We start from the raw sequence: 18901 nt of genomic DNA, 5'->3' as shown, positions 1-18901 counted from the left end.
TATTACTAACCTCTCAGGGCTTTAGCTTGCTTCTTCATGGGGTTAATAATAGTACTTGTCTCACAGAACTATTCTGAAGATTAAACTAAGTAATATATGTAACATACTAAGAGTATACCTAACAGAAGTAAGGACCCAATGCACATTAGCTTACAGCTATAAAATAAAACTGGTTTCTGAAACATAAGAAAAACAAAATCCACAATGCAAAAACAAGACATTTTATTGAAATAATTACCAAACAATGAAGTATGACAGGTATAACTTAATTAACACAGGCATTTTAGAAATTAAATTATATGTTAAGACTTAGAGAATTCACAGATTCATAATTGTGTTAAGGAGTTCAATATCCACATGTAGAAAACAAAGTATTGTTCTCAAGCACTGAAATGCTTGATTCTTCAAGGAATCTTCTCGGCTGTAAAGACTTGAGAATCTTGTCTCCTGGCCTTGAAAAGAAATTTTAAAAAACAATTTTAAGCTATAAGTCAATTAATTAGAATATGTGTTGTCACTCTAATATAAAAAATAAAATCTGGAATTTTTTTTTCAAGATAATAATGAAAATTCCTAAAGAAAATTGTAATCTCAAACTTATAAAGTTAGGAATAAACATTTTCCAGTCAAGACATAAACAAAGAAAATTCCAGATAAAGACAAAACAGTATGAAATAGAAAATGTCACTTTTTAATGGAATAATGAGTCAAAAGTAAAATGCTGGCTCAAAGTCAGAGAGAGATGAATAAAAACAGAGGAGGCTAGAGGAAGACACGGCTGTGCAGAGAGAAACTTTATAAACATTATGCATATCCCTCATTATAGTCTTAAAAACGTCACTTCAAAAAAATTTTCAATGTTTGTGCTATTCTCACAGTCTGAGTTCCAAATCAAGACATATCAAACCAAGCTAAATTAAAACTAAGTTAAATCAGGCTGAGAATACAAGAATGACACAATGGAAAATTAAGAATATAGTGGGGTAACTTTAAAACTGCATATCGGCCGGGTGCGGTGGCTCACGCCTGTAATCCCAGCACTTTGGGAGGACAAGGCGGGTGGATCACGAGGTCAGGAGATCCAGACCATCCTGGCTAACACGGTGAAACCCCGTCTCTATTAAAAATGCAAAAAATCAGCCAGGCGTGGCGGCCGGCGCCTGTAGTCCCAGCCACTTGGGAGGCTGAGGCAGGAAAATGGCGTGACCTCGGGAGGCGGAGCTTGCAGTGAGCTGAGATCGGGCCACTGCACTCCAGCCTGGGTGACTGAGCGAGACTCCGTCTCAAAAAATAAATAAATAAAAAATAAAATAAAAATAAAACTGCATATCATAATGTGAAAAACAATTAAGGAACATGGCTATTGCATAAATTTGTATTTACTATTTAACTGAACTGCATTAGGTGATATTGTCTAAAACAAATCCCTTCACCTAAACAAGTGCTCCAATATCTAGAACAGGGTCTGAAATTAGTAGACACTCAAAACATATCTATGGCGGAAACGTCTTATGGTAATTATAAGACAGTGGCCAAGATAAAAAAAAATTTTGAAAACCAATCACTCTTTTCTATAATAGTTGAATGATTATTAAAAGATCAGAACTAATCGTAAGTACAAATATGAAGAACAAAACATAAAATGCAGTTATAAATATATTTTGGGATACCATAAACTATCAAATTTGTTTTAATCCTGTAATTTAAAAAATTATAGTTATTGCTTTGAAGAAATAGACTTTTAAAAAATTAGTTATAAAAGCTAATATGAAATAAAAGTAAAATTACTATTCTGCCCTTTAGATAAAGCTGTAGACTTCCACCTGATGATCTGCAAAACACTTGGCACATTAATATTGGCTGAATTCCTACAGTATAAAGTACTGTTAAAAAGGATAGAATCACTGTAAGAAACAGATGCTAAAAAAAATAAGTTATATTAAGCTAGTAAGATTAAATTTTTTTCATTTTTCAAAATACAGTATCTTTTCAAGAAGAAATGTGAAACTGTTCATACAAAAGCTCAGCAAACATGACTATGAGGTTTTGTATCCTTACAGAAGAGGCAATATAGGGCAGGGCTCCAGATGCAAACTGCCTAAATTGGAATCCTGACTCTCTATTGAGCAGTTGTGCTACCTTAGGAATACAATTTCTCTCTGCCTCAGCATCCTCTTTTATAAAATGGAGATTAATAACGGTCTCTGCTTTATAGGGCTGTTGTGTGGATTAAATTAGTTAACATATGTAATGTGCTTAGGATAGCCAATAGTACAGAATAAGCATTAGACAAGTGTTATTTCAATCTATTATAATTAAAATCTTATTATATTTATTATTATTATTCCTTTTCTACCTGGCAGTGTTACACATTGTTAGCCAAGTTACGATTCTTACAGTTAAAGCACAGCTACTGTTCATGACTCTGAAAACTAGAACATCAAATGCACAGTGCAGAAAGCACATTTTTAGTATTCTAACCCCATAAACAGCTCAATTTCCAAAACCAGAAAGATAACAGCTAACTAAAATGTTCAGCAAGACTCCATAGTAATATTTAACCACACCTATGCTCTGGAATGTGTACACTGGTGAGCAAGTGTCTTGGTATTTTAAAATAATTGAAACAAACCTCTAACTTTATCTGGAAAAATTAATGATAGGGTTAAAAAAATTAATGTGGCTGGGCATGGTGGCTCACGCCTGTAATCCCAGCATTTTGGGAGGCCAAGGCAGGTGGATCACCAGAAGTTGGGGGTTCAAGATCAGCCTGGCTAACATGGTGAAACCCCATCTCTACTAAATATACAAAACTAGCTGGGCGTGGTGGCGCATGCCTGTAATCTCAGCTACTCGGGAGGCTGAGGCAGGAGAATCACTTGAACCAGGGAGGGAGGCAGAGGCTGCAGTGGGCTGGGATCAAGCCATTGCACTCCAACCTGGGTGATAAAGTGAGTGTTGGTCTCCAAAAAAAAAAAAAAAAAAAATTAATGTATGAAATGTTCTCAATGTGTACATTGGTGAGTAAGCATCTTGGTATTTTAAAATAATTAAAACAAACCTTTAACTTTCTCTGGACAATTTAATGATAGGGTTAAAAAAAAGTGCAATTTTTATACTTAAATCATTACAAATAAATCTTTTAATGTATCATAAGTAACTTAAAGAACCTCTTAAACAATCCTTGCCTTTACATCCCATGTTACGAGGCTGAAAAGATTACTCTAGCTCCATTATTTCAAAAACTTATAGTCCTTTCCCCCATGATCCCATTATTCTCCATAACTGTTTGTCTCTAGTCTTCAGTGCCTTTTCTCTTTAGAGGGAAATAAATCAATGTGAAGTATTTTGGAGCTTTTTTTCTTAATTTAGGGTTTACGCATTTTCTAGACTTGATGTGCTATCATACCAAGTGGAAATTTTTCAATTCCTAGGAATTTTTCTACAATATTATGACCCTCCCTGATAGTGTAGTGGCTAGGATTCAATTCCTAGGAATTTTTCTGTAATATTGTACACATCACTTAACTGCAAGGAATAAAGACAAGAGGAAATTCTAATGAAGTTAAATTCTAGAAATGTGAATATCCAATAAGCCCAAGTACATAAAATAGAGCCTTAGGAATCACAAGAATATTTTAATAAACCATAATTATAAGACCAATATGAGTTAGGTCTCCTTGGATTAAGTTATTGATTTTCTTACTATATGTTTCTATTATTCATTGCTCACCTGACATTAAACACTTTTATGAAGCTCTAAGTATAGAAAGTCATTAAAGTACCATTTCAAATATAAATATGTTTATTCCAGAAAACTAAGAACATATAAAACCAAATGTCTTTTCAAACTTAATGAAACAGAGTAAGGTGCTAAGGAATACAAAGTGGGCTAGGCATAGTGGCTCACACCTGTAATCCCAACACTTTGGGAGGCTGAGGTGGGCAGATCGTTTGAGCCTAGGGGTTTGAGACCAGCCTGGGGACCATGGCGAAACCCCGTCTCTACAAAAAATACAAAAATTAGCCGGGTGTGGTGGCATGTGCCTGTAGTCCCAGCTACTCGGGAGGCTGAAGCAGGAGGATCACTTGAGCCTGGGAGGTCAAGGCTACAGTGAGTCATGATCACATGCCACTGAACTCAGGCCTGGTCAACAGAGTGAGACCCTGTCTCCAAAAAGAAAAAAAAAAGGGGGGGGGGGGGAAAGAAAAAAGTGATAACACCGATTTTAAACTAAAAGTTTTAAACTTTTAAGTTCATCTCATTCAAACTTCACATATAAATATTTAGATACTTACAACTTTCTCCTCTGGAGAAAGAGCACCCTCTACTGCCACTATCTGGTATTGCTTATGTTTTAAATTTCCCATAGATTTTCGAAGTTGCTTGAGACTGCTAGCCTCTATGTCTTGCTTTAATAATTTCTGCATTTCTCGAGAAGGACATCCAGGATCAAATATTAGTAAGCATAATGTTCGGTTTTTTTTCTCTTCAATTCCAATAACAGTTCGACTGTGACCTATCAAAAGATTTTTTTTTTGTTATACATATGTCACATCTACTTAGTTATACAAATAGTCTCTGTATATAAGCTGTGTGAGCATATGTGTGTTTAGAATATAAATATAGTCAGACTCTCTGACACATATGTATCTGAGTTCTCCTAAGACATAAGAGTTTAGTTCTACTTCAGTTTTTTCATTTTAGTTTTCTAAAGGCTTCATTACAAAAAAAACTCTGCTTTTATTCTGCCAAATATTTTACTTTTCCTTTCCCAATCCCTTGATCCTTCTCATTCAAATTATCTCAAATGAAAGAACAAAACTGTTCTAGAACAAAATTCTCGTGATTCCAAAAGGTAAACAAAAGTAAACCTATAAATGCTAGAATATCAGTGGAGGAAGCTTAACCTCTTATAGTTTGTATCCCTAAACAATGAAATTCCTAATATTTACTTCTGTTTATTTCTGTCAATCCAAACCATCATTCATAATTTACCAAGTATTTATGTGCGGAGTACTATTCCAAGCACGAAGGCATATAACAGCAGACAAAAACAGACAAATGTGCCTGACTTCTTGGAACTTATATCCTAATAGGAAGAGATATTCTATAAACGAGGTAAATAAATGAAGAAAATGCCAGTGGTGGGATGTTGGGATGGGTTGTACTTTTTTTTGAGACACCCTCATTCCGCTGCCCAGGCTGGAGTGCAGTGGCAGAATCATGGCTCACTATAGCCCCCAACTCCAGGGCTCAAGTGACGTTCCCACCTCAGCCTCCTGAGTAGCTAGGACTACAGGCATGTGCCACAACATCTCGCTGATTTTCTTACGTTTTTGTAGAGACGGGATCTCACTATGTCACTCAGGCTGGTCTCAAACTGCTGGGCTCAAAAATCCTCCTGCTTCGGCCTCTGAAAGTGCTAGGATTACAGGCACGAGTCACCATGCCTGGCCTTGAGTTCCACTTTTAAGTAAGGTAAGGTAAGGTCAGGGAAGGCCTCACTTAAGTGACATGTGGGTAAACACCCAAGAAGGTAAGGGATGAACAATGAAGGACAAGTGAACCAAAAACAGAAAACAACAAGTGCAAAAGGTCCTAAAGATGTCAGGAATATCAATCTTCATTACCCAACAAAGTACTGTAGAAATATCCATCTTAATTTCCTAAGAAAGTATTGTACTGTCAAAGGAGCTCTGAAAAATTAGACAGATTAATGTCATAATACTCTGTGCTATTATCAGACCAGCCTGGCCAACATGGTGAAACCCTGTTTCTACTAAAAATACAAAAATTAGCCAGGTATGATGGCAGGCGCCTGTAATCCCTGCTACTCAGGAGGCTGAGGAGAATCACTTGAACCTGGAAGGTGGAGGTTGCAGCGAGCCAAGAATGTGCCACTGCACTCCAGCCTGAGCAACAGAGCGAGACTCTCTCTAAAAAAACAAACAGAAACCTTAAACTGTCCAAAAGCAACAATTTGTTATCTTATAAATAACATTGTCAAGTATGAGTTATATTAATACTAACCTTGATGCTGAAGATAGATAGGAGGTTTAGATGTACACACTACCTTTGGACTCCCTTCCCCCTCTGAAGAATAATAGTTCAATATCCATTCAAATAAGCGAGGGTGTGTACCCAAAGGACCAGTTGACTTATGAAAATCAACAATATGACACCTATTAAAAATTGACAAAATGCATATTTAAAGGGCATTTTAAAATATTTTCATTGATGGAGTTATCAAATACAACAAATTCTTAGTTTAGAACTAACTTTTTCTAGCCATTACTTCCCTGTAAAAGAAGAAAGAAAAGTAAATACAAATTTTATTATTTCTCTCAAAACTCCTTTTGTGGGGATAACTATTTAACAATTCTCCCTGTTTATTCCTCTAACTAGCTAACTATTTAAAGAACTTCATATTAAGTCTGCTGACTAACCTAAAGGTTACAAACATTTTCTGATATATAAAATCTCCATGAATAGTAAATAATCACCATACTTGATTTTAAAAGTCATCTACATATAATTTTTTCAGTTTTATTCTAGTTTCTAACCCTGATGATCAGTTAGAAGCTGATTTCTGATTTTAATTCCTCAATAGCCATTTGTATATATCAAATAGACCCTAAATACTTCAAATCTCTATAACAAAAAATAATTGCAAAGATCATAGAAAAATGTGTGTGTACCCACATCTATACATCTATCTCCTATTTGCCACCAGACCACTCTGGTATTCTTCCTTCAAGAGTAAGTCACCCTTGAATAAACAATTGTTTAGCCAGAAACACTGGTTATACTACTCAACGACTGTTTTTGAAAGGTCAGGTACAACTAAAAGCATCTGATAGCTTTATCATCACTTTAAACTACAGCACAAATATCCTGTCCTTGTTTCTCTTGGCAATAAAATCTCTAAAACATCCAAATTGCTAACCTCAGCCTCAGCAAATTTAATGCTGGTTACTGGGTTTTAAGTGCTCAAATAAACTTCTGGATAAACTGTTTATAAGTAAAAAGAATGTTTTGGGGTTAGCAGTTTGCATATTTACATTTAGAATACTAATTAAACAGTACCCTACAGAGTATAATTCATATAGAAAGCAACAGAAAGACATGTAAATAACTATTAAACACATTCACAATATATTAATAAAAAAGCTTTCTAAATTATTTAAGGTACGAAGAAAGAAGCTGGACAAAAATTACAGCTAGGTGCAGTGGCTCACGCCTGTGATCCCAGTACTTTGAGAAGCCAAGGCAGGTGGATTGCTTGAGCCTAGGAGTTCAAGACTAGCCTGGACAACATGGTGAAACCCCGTCTCTACTAAAAATAAAAATAAATAAACAAATTAGCCAGGTGTGGTGGCACATGCCTGTAATCCCAGCTACTCAGGAGGCAGAAGCACAAGAATCGCTTAAGCCTGGGAGGCAGGGGTTGAAGTGAGCCAAGATCGTGCCACTGCACTCCAGTCTGGACGACAAACTGGAGACAGACTCTGTCTCAAAAAAAAAAATGAAAAGAAAAAAGAAAAGAATTACTTTAAAACTCAAAACATGACAGAGTATATATAATCTGAAAGTGTGAACAGATTGGCAAAAAGAAAAAGGAGGAAAGCAGAAATAAATTTAGAGGGCATTAAAATAGTTATTTAAATTTAAATAATTCAAGAAAGTCATTATATATACACACAATATTAGTTTTTCTATATAAATGAAAGAAATATTTTTACCTCTGAATCTAATCAATTAATGTGGTAAAAAGAATGTGATACACTGGTTAAATAACTTAGAAACAAACATAAAAGAAAATATAAAGCCATAAAGCTTAAGGCAAATGTTCCATTAAACATGATCACAGACATCTATCTCTATTTCCTCTTAAAAGCCCGATGACACAATACTGAAGGAAAAAATGATTTAAACACCCAAGGACAAAGAGAATGGGAATAGAGAGGAAAAAAGCTCACATCTTCAGAAAATGGAAAGCAGCACAGAGAACATATCCAAGTAAATAAAAGAAAATGGAGACCGTATGTTTCAAAATCAGAGAGAGGCTGAAAGCTTAGAAGCACAAGGTTTGAGTACAGTGAGGCTAAAAATATGAGATTAATTGAAAGTTTGCTTCGAAGGCAAATCACACCTTAACTCTCCCCTCCACTAATGCAGGAACTCTAGGCAGGAGAGTGAAAAACTCTCCTCTGGATAACTTCTGGGAAAAGATCTGTATATATAATGATATTTGAGCGTACCCCAATCAAATAGTAACCTTCCACCTAAGACTTCTAAATGAAATCTGCTAATCTGCAAGCTCTATGCAGTCCTTTTTAATGTTTCATTAAATCAGCTTTTTAATGTTTCATTCTTCACTCTCTGAATGGACAACCAAGGATTTCCAAAAGTTAAAAGAAAGCTTTCAAAATAGAAAAGACTAAAGTAAACAGACATGAAAATAAATTAATATGGAACAAACAAAATGCAGGCAATAGAAAGAAAACACTGGAAGAAATTTTGCAACCATAAAGAAAATGATGCTGTGAAATTACCCCTTAACATAATGGTGAAAATAAAAATTTCAATACAGTAATTGGGAGATAAATTTGAGTAAATCTAGAAAATAAAACAAAAAGTAAAGATTTTTTAAAAAGAGACATGATAAACCTAGAAGGTAAAGAAGTTCAGGCCGGGAGTGGTGGCTGAAGCCTGTAATCCTAACACTTTGGGAGGCCGAGGTGGATGGATCACCTGAGGTTAGGAGTTCAAGACCAGTCTGGCCAACATGCCAACATGGTGAAACCTCGTATCCCCTAAAAATACAAAAATTAGCCAGGCATGGTGGCAGGAGCCTGTAATCCCAGCTACTCAGGAGGCCGAGGCAGGAGAATCACTTGAACCCAGGAGGCGGAGGTTGCAGTGAGCCAAGATCGCGCCACTGCACTCTAGCCTGGGCAACACAGCAAAAACTCTGTCTCAAATAAATTAAAAAAAAAAAAAAGAAGTTCAGTGGCCATCTATCAACAGTTCCACAAAGAAAATGGAGAGATTATAACTATCAAACAACAATAGTTAACCTCTGAAGTCACGCTGTGTGCCAGTCATAGTTCTAAGCACTTTATTATTCCATTTAATTGTCTAACTACTATTAATACCTTCTTTTATCAATGGTAGACCTAGGTACAGACGAGCTCATTCATTCAGCTATTAAGTAGGAAAGCTACGAATCAAGGTTAGGCAGTTTCACTCCAAAGTTCAAGCTCTTACCTACTATCCTAGATGGAACTAAGATCTTAGACAACTCACAATTCCAGATTCAAAGAGAAAAACAAATGCCCAACACAATGAATCAAAGCCCTATGCCCCACAATGAAATTTCATACTATCGTGAAATTACGACAGGCTAAGAGAAGACTGCAAAAACTTCCATAGAAAATAGATAGGTTATACATTTTAAAAATGAGAATCCGATCATATCTTACCATCTCAATAGTAATATTCATTGCTAGACATCAGAAGAATAGAAACTTAATTTGATGTGAAAATGATTGTAGAATTAAGAATAATACAGCTATCCAAACTATCATTTAAGTAATAATGACTAGGCACCCTTTCTCAGGAAACTAATGAAGGAAGTGCTCGAGCAAAAGGAAGTAATCGAAAAAAGAGACATGAAATCCAAGAAAAATCCAGGTCCTAACACACACACACACAGTGAACAAATGCTACATGGTAATAGCTGTAGATCTAGAAGGCAAAAAGTCCAGATTGGAGCAAAGAGGACAGAAGGCTCCAAGAAGGATGTGTCCAAGAATAAGGACAGCCTCAGATTACATGACAGGTGGGGTGCAAAAACTTGAGGCCATGATGTAGTCACATATTATAGTAAAAGAGAAAAGGAAACACAATTATTAACTCAAGAAAAAATTATAAATGATTTTAGAAAACAAAATCAGCAATGAGCAATATTTATGCAACTGTGTAATAAAATCTGACTTTATAAAATGATGTAAAGGATTTTAATAAAAACTGAGGTTTAATCATATTAGAAGGATTGAAGGTAAACAGGTATAAGATATTAAAACAGACAATACTTAAAACTCATAAACCACGAAACAACTACGAAAGCACACTATTTAAAAACAATGGAAGTGACAGTTGCCTCTGAGAGACAGGACTTGAGGGTAGAGGAGAGCACAAGATAGTGAACAGGTTGCTGGTTTTCATTGCTACTTAATTCAGTGCTACTTAATTTTATTTTTAAACTATCTCTTTGATAAAAAATAAAATTTAAGAAAACAAAGCTCCCAGATAAGGAAATAACATTTATTTAGGGTTTAAGGTACATACTTTACCCTTAGGGAGGTCAGGAGTATATATACTTCACATGCTCCAATCCAGGCCTTTGTTCCCTGTAACCTGTTATTAAGTTGGGAGGCCCCCTGAGGATCAAAACCTTCCTTCCATGCATCTTCAATCATAGATTGAATTTTTGGAATGCAAGGAACTGACATACCTAAAATTACACAAGCAAACATGTTACATGACTGTTAATAAAGTACTGAATAATATCATCTAGCAGTGTATCATGTACTAGGGGAACTGTACAGTTTTTAAGACAGTTATTCCTGACGTCTTCTATCATTTTCTCTTCTTCCAACCAGAATTCAGGTTTCTTATATAAATATCCGCTAATTATTAAAGCTATTAATTGTGTATGCTATATCATTCTATATCATATGTATTTTATCAGATGACAAGGTCAGAGCACTAGATTTCACATACCTTTTAAGCAATCATCATAAGCATCATTTTGTAATAATGATGAAAGTAGCATTTGGAAGTTTCTGTAACCACAACCCCAACCTTTGTCGCCTAAAGATGAATGAAAGTGATCCACCACTGAAGAAAGCCACACCTGCCTCACATCTGTGGCAGCATTCTGATAATACTTATGAAGTGCTTCAATAATTCCTAAAGTAGAAAAGAGATTTAGAAGCAGTCATTATCACTTTTATATGACTATCTCATACATTTTTAGTATCAACCTCTCCTTCACACTCCATATCTAAATCCTGTCAATTCCATCTTCTTCACCTTCTTATTGCTATAACCTTAGTTTGTGCTCTTGCTTGTTACTACAATCCAAGTTTCCTCACACTAGCATATTATTTATTACAGTTCATTGAAATTTTCTGCATCTGCAGGGCCCAGCACATAAAGTACAACTGTTGAATAAATGTTCTTCTTGTCTCTCCATTTTATTGTATAGACTACAGGAGATCATTCAGTCTTAATCAATTTGCTCCCAATCAAAAAATATTAATGGCTTCCTATTACCAATAGTTTTAATTTTTTTGTAATTTAAGATTTTATTTTGCAGATTATTCTGCTATTTTCAAAGCATAACACAAATGTTTTCATTTAAAAACTCAACTTCATGAATAATAAACATATCCCATACTCCAATACACTAAATTTCAACCCTTTAGTAACTTATACCATTTTGGTATTTGGGGAGATGAATTAATTTGTTTAAGACAACAGAAGACAACTTTTCTTAAGGCAGAACAATAGGTTTAGGAATCTTATTAACAGCCTTATAAACCTAATTAGAATAGTTCTAATCTATGTTTTATGAAGTCCACAGAAAGCTATCCATCGACTTACCTTTATTTCACATGACTCTTCTTGCTTTAAATTTGGCTGTGGCCTACCTGAACACATTAAACATAATTTGGCCCATGGAGTTTTAATTTAATTTTTTAAATTATAATTTTCAAATTCAGCATTTGCTAAGTACTTTTTATACACCTGGCACTATCTAAGTGCTAAGTACAAAAAGATAAATATGATAATATCCTTTAAAATGTCATGGACCCCAACTATAACAAGTGCTATAATACGGAAAAACTAGGTGTTAGGACAATGGACATCTGACTCTGTCCCTTTCCCGCTTTTAGTATACCCTCCTTATGTTTCAAAATTATAGATCCTTCACATGCTACTGTCTTCATAGACTCTTTTTCTGATTCTAACCTTGCTTTTGTGTCCCCAAAGTACTAGCCACATTCAGTCACAGAATACTATAGTTCTCTGTATATATTCACATACTCTACAGACTCTGTGAAGCCTATGGGTAGGGAGATCTTATTTATATTCCCCATAACTTTCTCATAGCTTGTGGCACCAAAGACAATAACTAAATCCTTTTTGCTTGAATGGTTTCCTATAAGAAAATGGGTTTTGTCTTTAAGAAAGACAATAAAAGATCAATAAATAAAAACAATTAAATGAACCAATAGTTGTAGCTGTGCCTTGCACCATGAAAAAGAGAAATACTGATCACTATAACCACTTCCAAAGAACTTAGAAAGACTTGAATTCAAGAAAAACAACAATTAAAATACTATATAATTGAGTACTAAATGTTGTAGCATGGAATGAATGGGTACCCTAGGAATTCAGAGAAAGAAAGCTAAATGTAGATTTTAATATCAAAGACTTTGATTAAGAGATCAAGATTTGAGACAGCCCTTTAAGAATGAGGTGGGGTGGCAGACAGAAAAAGTAGAAAGAAAAGTAATACACATTCTAGTATATTTAAGTATATATGTTACATATCAGATGGAGTGCCACACTGTCTTAGCAACATCATACAACTGCTTTAGGGGAAAATTTCCTTATACTTTTTATTCCTTAGCACCTAAATCTCTTTAGATATTTTCCACAGTAAATTTATCTTCAGTTATATTCTGTTGTTAAAATTTTAACAAGATTGCAGTATAATAGTGAAGACTCTTTAAATGATAGCTGCTTAATTAACACTTGCATAATTAATGAAAAATAAAAATCTCTGACAGTAAATCACTTCTATATTACAGGGCAGTGTGCTTTTTCACAGACATATTTTCTTCCTGTATCCTAACGAATCATATCACACATCTGTAGGATGCTCTATGCCATAGTGAGAACTTTTTTACATGGAGACCCCTGAAAAAATATAAAGGCAGCCTTTAGAAACAGACTCATGGATATATGAAAATCTATAATATACAGTATTACAAATAGGTGGAGAAAATACAGATTCAATAAATGGTAGTGAAATAAATAAGCATAATACATACTTGCTATAAGGACTATTATAAATAAGGAGAAAATAATCAGATTCCTATCTTCTTTCTCCTCCCTCCAACATACACATACAAACAAATTCTGGGTGGATTAAAAATCAAAATGTGAAATGCCAAATAGAAATATTTGAAGAAAACATAAAGGTATATATTTGTGATCTTAAAGATGGGGAGTTACTTAAGACACAAATAATTAATAGAAAGATTGAGAACTTTGATTATATTCAAATTAGAAACTTCTGTCTAATTAAAGGCACTATATATAACATTTAAACACAAACCATAGGCCTGAAAAAGATACTTGCATCTCATATAAATAATGAAAAAATAGTGTTCTGAATACTTAATGAACTACTATAAATCAATAAGAACAAACAACCCAATAGAGAACAGAGAAAGGAAGAGAATAAGTAATTCGTTCAAGAGGAAACTAACTCAGGAGTAATCCAGGAAATGCAAATTAAAACATGTATCATCTCATAACCTGTTAAATAGCAAAAATTTAAGTGTCACCATACAGTGTGTGAAATACACTGGTGTGAGTGTAGATTACAAGCACTTTGGAAAACAATTCTCGAATAACCTTAACAAAGTTGAAGACTTGCATGCCCTTTAACTTAGCATTCCAGTTCTGGATGCAATACTAGAGAAACTCCTGGAGGAGACATGCTAATAAATTATAAGAGTAGAAAATTGGAAACAATCTAAATGTTTATCAATATGAAAACAAGATAAGTGAGCTATAATTCATACCAGGAAATATACAGCAGCTAAAATGAATGAAGTAGAACTACGTAAGAACCAACATACTTGAGCAAAACAATTTATAGTATACAAGTTGTATCCCATTTATATACAAACACATGCAAAATATTTTATGGAAATGTACATACACGGTAAGAGTACTAAAGCATGTATGAGACTGATAAATATCAAACTCGGGATAACAGTTCCCTTGTGGGGAGGGCAAATTAGAATCAGAAAAAGGGTACATAAAGGGCTTTGAATACCTATGAAAGGTGTTGAAGCTTTAAAAACTTTTAAATAAATATGGCAAAACACTAAGATTCAAAAAATCTGGGTGGCAGTAACAAAGTTTGTTTCTATAAAAAGTCTGTTTATATATTAATATATACAAAGAAAAAATTTTAATACTTGTCAGAAAAAAAGCCATATTATGGGGCAAGGAAGATATGATTAGGAATAACCAGCTGTGTAACCTTGCTTTGGCAAAGTCACTGTAACTTCTCTAAGCAATAATGACCTTATTTGGAATATATAACAGTACAGGAGAAGATGTTTGAGTTAAAGGATACAATGTATATAGAGCTGTCAGTGTCTAAAAATGTACAAACAATAAAATAGCCACCAGCCATTTGTGACTATGGAGAATTTGAAATGTAGCTGCCCAATTGAGTTGTGCTGTAAAGTAGAAAACACACAATAGATTGTGAAGAATGTACAAAGAACGTAAAATGTCTCAGTAATAGTTTTAATACTGATTACGTGTTGAAATAATAATGTCATGGATACACTGGTTTAAACTATTACAATTAACTTCACCTGTTCCTTTTCACTTGTTAATGTGGATCCAGGAAATTTAAAATTATATATGTGGCTCACATTATACTTTTCTTAGCACTGTCTAGAGCAGTTTTTTAAATGTCAAGTAATACAATATAAAAGTAAATTTTTAAGTGAATTATTTACTGTAAAATAATTCAGAAGTTTTAAAATGATACATTTAAAAAAAATAATGTGCACAGATGGATTATGAAAATTAAGCAAAATTAAAATGATTCTCATTATTAGTTCAGTGGTGTAAGCAATATTAAAACAATGATTGATGTTTAAGTACTCACCGGAAGTTTTTGTTTTTCCATCATCAATACCAATAGCTAATGATTCCATCATATCAGCTTTTCTTCTATGAAATTCAGATGGAGGCATTCTTCCCCTATTTACTTCTATCTCCATATTTCGTAGTTGTTGTTGTTTGTATCCTCCAGAATTATCTAAACCATATTGTCTCTATTGAACATAAAAATAAATGACTTTTTACATCCCTGTAACTCTATGAGGATGGAAAATTATAATTTTATTTGGAAACATGTTGAAACATTCTAGTTTATAGACTTTATACAAGTTAACTTAAAGATTTTTACAAAAACTAACACACACACAAAAAAAGTATTGACTTAATAAGCAACCACTTCTTTCTAATCAATCTCCGGGGCAAGAGACTTACTTTTCCTGAAGTAGGGAAAGCAGAGGATCCTGTCTTTCTACCTCAGGTATTGGGAGAGGCAGAAGAGTTCTGAATCCTTTACTGATTTTTTCAAGGAAATTTGTCAGTCCTTGTTATTTGGTTTCCAGTCTAGTCCACAAAGGCCTACTTAATCCGTAATTCATTTAGTCAGTCATGTTACACAATAAATGAACTATGTTTTGTACACTGGACTGAGAATCTCAAATAGTATGTATAAAACTACGGAAAAGTTTTCTACGGAAAAGTTTTCATAGAAACTTTTCTACGGAAAAGTTTTCAGAGACCTAAACGACTAACTTGCAAAGTTACATAATCTCCTTAAATATTGGAAACTTTTTGTATTGATCATGTTTTACATTACATAAGGCATAAAGGTCTTAAGAAAAGCCAATTTTCTTTCCTATTTTGCAAGTATTGTGAGTCATCAGTGAGAAAAAAATCCTACATTAGGTCTTCCAAAGCACATTCTAAGCAATGTGAGATGTTTGAGAAAAAAAGAGAGGTCAAATAAGTCCGGGAAAATTGTGATATGTACATGCACATTAGTATATTAAAGGTTTTGAGAAGTCCCAAAGTATACAAACCTGTTTAACTGTTTCAAACCTATTCAATTGTAAACCCTTTTTATTTATGCACTATCCTATCACTGCTAAAAACAGAACATTTAAAAACTATAAGCAACAGGCTGGGCACAGTGGCTTAGGCCTGTAATCCCAGCACTTTGGGAGGCCAAGGCAGGCGGATCACCTGAGGTCAGGAGTTCAAGACCAGCTTGGCCAACATGATGAAATCCCGTCTCTACTAATAATACAAAAAAATGAGCCAGGCATGGTGGTGCACACCTATAATCCCAGCTACTTGGGAGGCTGAGGCAGGAGAATCACTTGAACCTAGAAGGCGCAGGTTGCAGTGAGCTGAGACAGCACCATTGCATTCCAGTCTGGGTGACAAGAGCGAAACTCCGTCTCAAGAAAACAAACAAACAAACAACAACAAAATCTATGAGCATTATTAGCACAGATAACACTACAGTCTACAAATTAGGACTGAAAAAAGGAAAACAGACATTAAAATTTTGAATGCATTAAAAATATACCAGATGCTGACAGTTTAGTCCAACAGGTAAAACCACCCACCTGAGATAAATGAAGCCTCAAATATCATAAAAAAAGCATTTTCCCATAAAATAGTTCTTTCTAAATGCCTGAAATTGCAATCTGTAAAATAATTTAAGACTCAGGAGACATTAATTCTAGGTATAAATTTCACTTCCAAGTATCTATACAAACACTTAAATTCGGAGTCTTGGTTTCCTAATTTGTCCCATCAGCTTACACAGGTTTGAATGCAAGCTTTATCACTAATTAGCTGCCTGACACTGAGCAAGTTACTTAACCATTCCGTCTCCATTTCTTCATCTGAAAAAAAAAGCGGGGATGGGGGAGCCTAAAATAACCATGAATTTGTTGTAAAGATTTTGGGATATTACATGTGAAGTGATTACTCCTGTGCCTGACTGGAATGAATATGTATAAATGGTGGCTGTTACAAACATGTATCCTTTTTTTTTTTGAATAATAACAAGGACAAAATAATATACTGGAATCCTGAAAGCATATTTGAAAAATAACTTTACCAAATCAAAATATTATAGTTCTTATTAATCTTTGTACCTGCAGCTTCTGAAATTCTTCTATTTCTTGTCTTGATTCTTCAGATCTCCTCTTTCTGTCTTCTTCTTGCTGAAGCTGGTGAGCCAGTTGTAGATCACCAGAACACTGGACTCTATCCATGCCTGTTAGGTATTTTTATTGTTCAGAATAAAATAACTGCTACAATCAAAGATTATTTATTATTTAATACATGTTTTTAAAATAGAGTAAATGCTATTATTTGCCATTTATTCATGACTGTGATGATTTGGAACTGAGTACAAATCTAGCAAAACTTAGAACTGCTTCAGTAAGGAACAACCTCCAACTAAATGACAACTAATAGTCACTGTTTTTTTTTTTTTTTGAGACGGAGTGTTGCTCTTACTGCCTAGGCTGGAGTACAATGGTGCGATCTCAGCCCACGGCAACCTCTGCCTGCCGGGTTCAGGTGATTCCCCTGCTTCAGCCTCCCGAATAGCTGGGATTACAGGTGCCTGACACCACGCCCAGCTAATTTTTGTATTTGGAGTAGAGACGGGTTTCGCCATGTTCATCAGGCTGGTGTCAAACTCCTCACCTCAGGTGATCCACCAGCCTCGGCCTCCCAAAGTGCCGAGATTACAGACGTGAGCTACTATGTCCAGCCTCACTGAGTGTTTAAGCTGTGACAAGCACTTTTCATTAATTATATTATTTGATCTTTATAACAATCTTATGAAGTAGATATTATTATTTACTGAGGAAACCGGAATTTTAAAAGGTTAAGTAACATCCTTCATTGATACTCCTTAACATAACTAAGGCAGATTGATTTTTCCAAGAAATACTAGGGGAGAAAAAGAAAATAATAAAGAGCATAAAAATACACATTTACAAAGTACAGGTGTTAGATAATAATTTAATTACTGTTTGGCCCCTGAAAATGGTAAAACTTTGCAACATGTCACCCTGCATCTTCTCTACTCAGTGTACCCCAGATCCATTTGTCAGTGGCTTCTGGCCACTATCTTGTCTCCTTAACCCCTCGGCCTGATGTTTTAATTATATCACTGAATATTCTTCCTTTCCTTTCAAAGTTCTCAGCTGCTGCTACATCTTCCTATTTGGTCACCCTTCCATTCTTGGGGATATACAAGTCACAATCAATGTTTAGTGTCCCCTGAGGCTATCTACAGTGATTTACTTGGACCATACTTATTACCCACTATAGGTTTACAGTGTAATGTATGTGTTCATACAAAGCCTATCATAAATAAGAGTAAGAATTAGCAGGCATTCAGAAACCACCAGAGCAGAGGACTTTTCCATCTTTGCTCCAATAATCTCAACTTTGGGTTAGAGTGAGTGAGCAGTAACACTGTCCGTGAACGCTGATACTGGTACTAGGATCATTGACACTGTACACTAAAGACCTCTATCTTAATAGAAGCTATCTACGTACCTTAAAAAACTGAAATAGGGTAAAATACAATTGGTTTCTCTTGGGATCTACTTTTTATTTTCGTTCAGTGGGCTTCTAAAATTCATACAGAATTTTTCCACTTCTAAGACACCATAATAATTACTTAAAGCCACTATTAAAAAACGTAGGGGAGAAAGGAAAATTTTTATAGAATCACAATAAAACCAATAAGTCATTTAGAAGCTGCTCAAGCAGCTCAAGATGCATTGAAAGATATTTTGGTTATACAGTTCACATTCATTTGTCAAATTTTAGGTGCCACATGGCAGTTTTCTAGTTCAACAATTTTTCCTGACCAAATACAATATTCAATTACTTCTAGCTGCTAAAGAAATGGCCTCAACTTGTAAATATAACACTAAAGGAAAAGATGTA

The 18901-nt window shown here is 34.6% G+C and overlaps 1 protein-coding gene across 1 annotated transcript in view; it reads right to left on the bottom strand.

The window, feature by feature from the left end:
• Positions 1-200: 200 nt before the first annotated feature.
• Positions 201-18901, bottom strand: part of ZUP1 (zinc finger containing ubiquitin peptidase 1) — a 39087-nt gene continuing 20386 nt past the window's right edge. Inside the window, exons 5-11 of the mRNA XM_017855458.1 lie at positions 17083-17204; positions 15003-15171; positions 10793-10981; positions 10358-10523; positions 6035-6186; positions 4300-4520; positions 201-452 (exon numbers count right to left, since the gene is read on the bottom strand). Of these exons, the coding sequence (XP_017710947.1) occupies positions 405-452; positions 4300-4520; positions 6035-6186; positions 10358-10523; positions 10793-10981; positions 15003-15171; positions 17083-17204 (1067 nt within the window). The 3' untranslated portion in view covers positions 201-404. The remainder of the gene's footprint in view (positions 453-4299; positions 4521-6034; positions 6187-10357; positions 10524-10792; positions 10982-15002; positions 15172-17082; positions 17205-18901) is intronic.

Source organism: Rhinopithecus bieti, unplaced genomic scaffold (assembly GCF_001698545.2).
Source record: "Rhinopithecus bieti isolate Rb0 unplaced genomic scaffold, ASM169854v2 scaffold_41207, whole genome shotgun sequence".
Lineage (NCBI taxonomy): Eukaryota > Metazoa > Chordata > Mammalia > Primates > Cercopithecidae > Rhinopithecus > Rhinopithecus bieti.
This window is presented reverse-complemented; position numbering and strand designations above follow the sequence as displayed.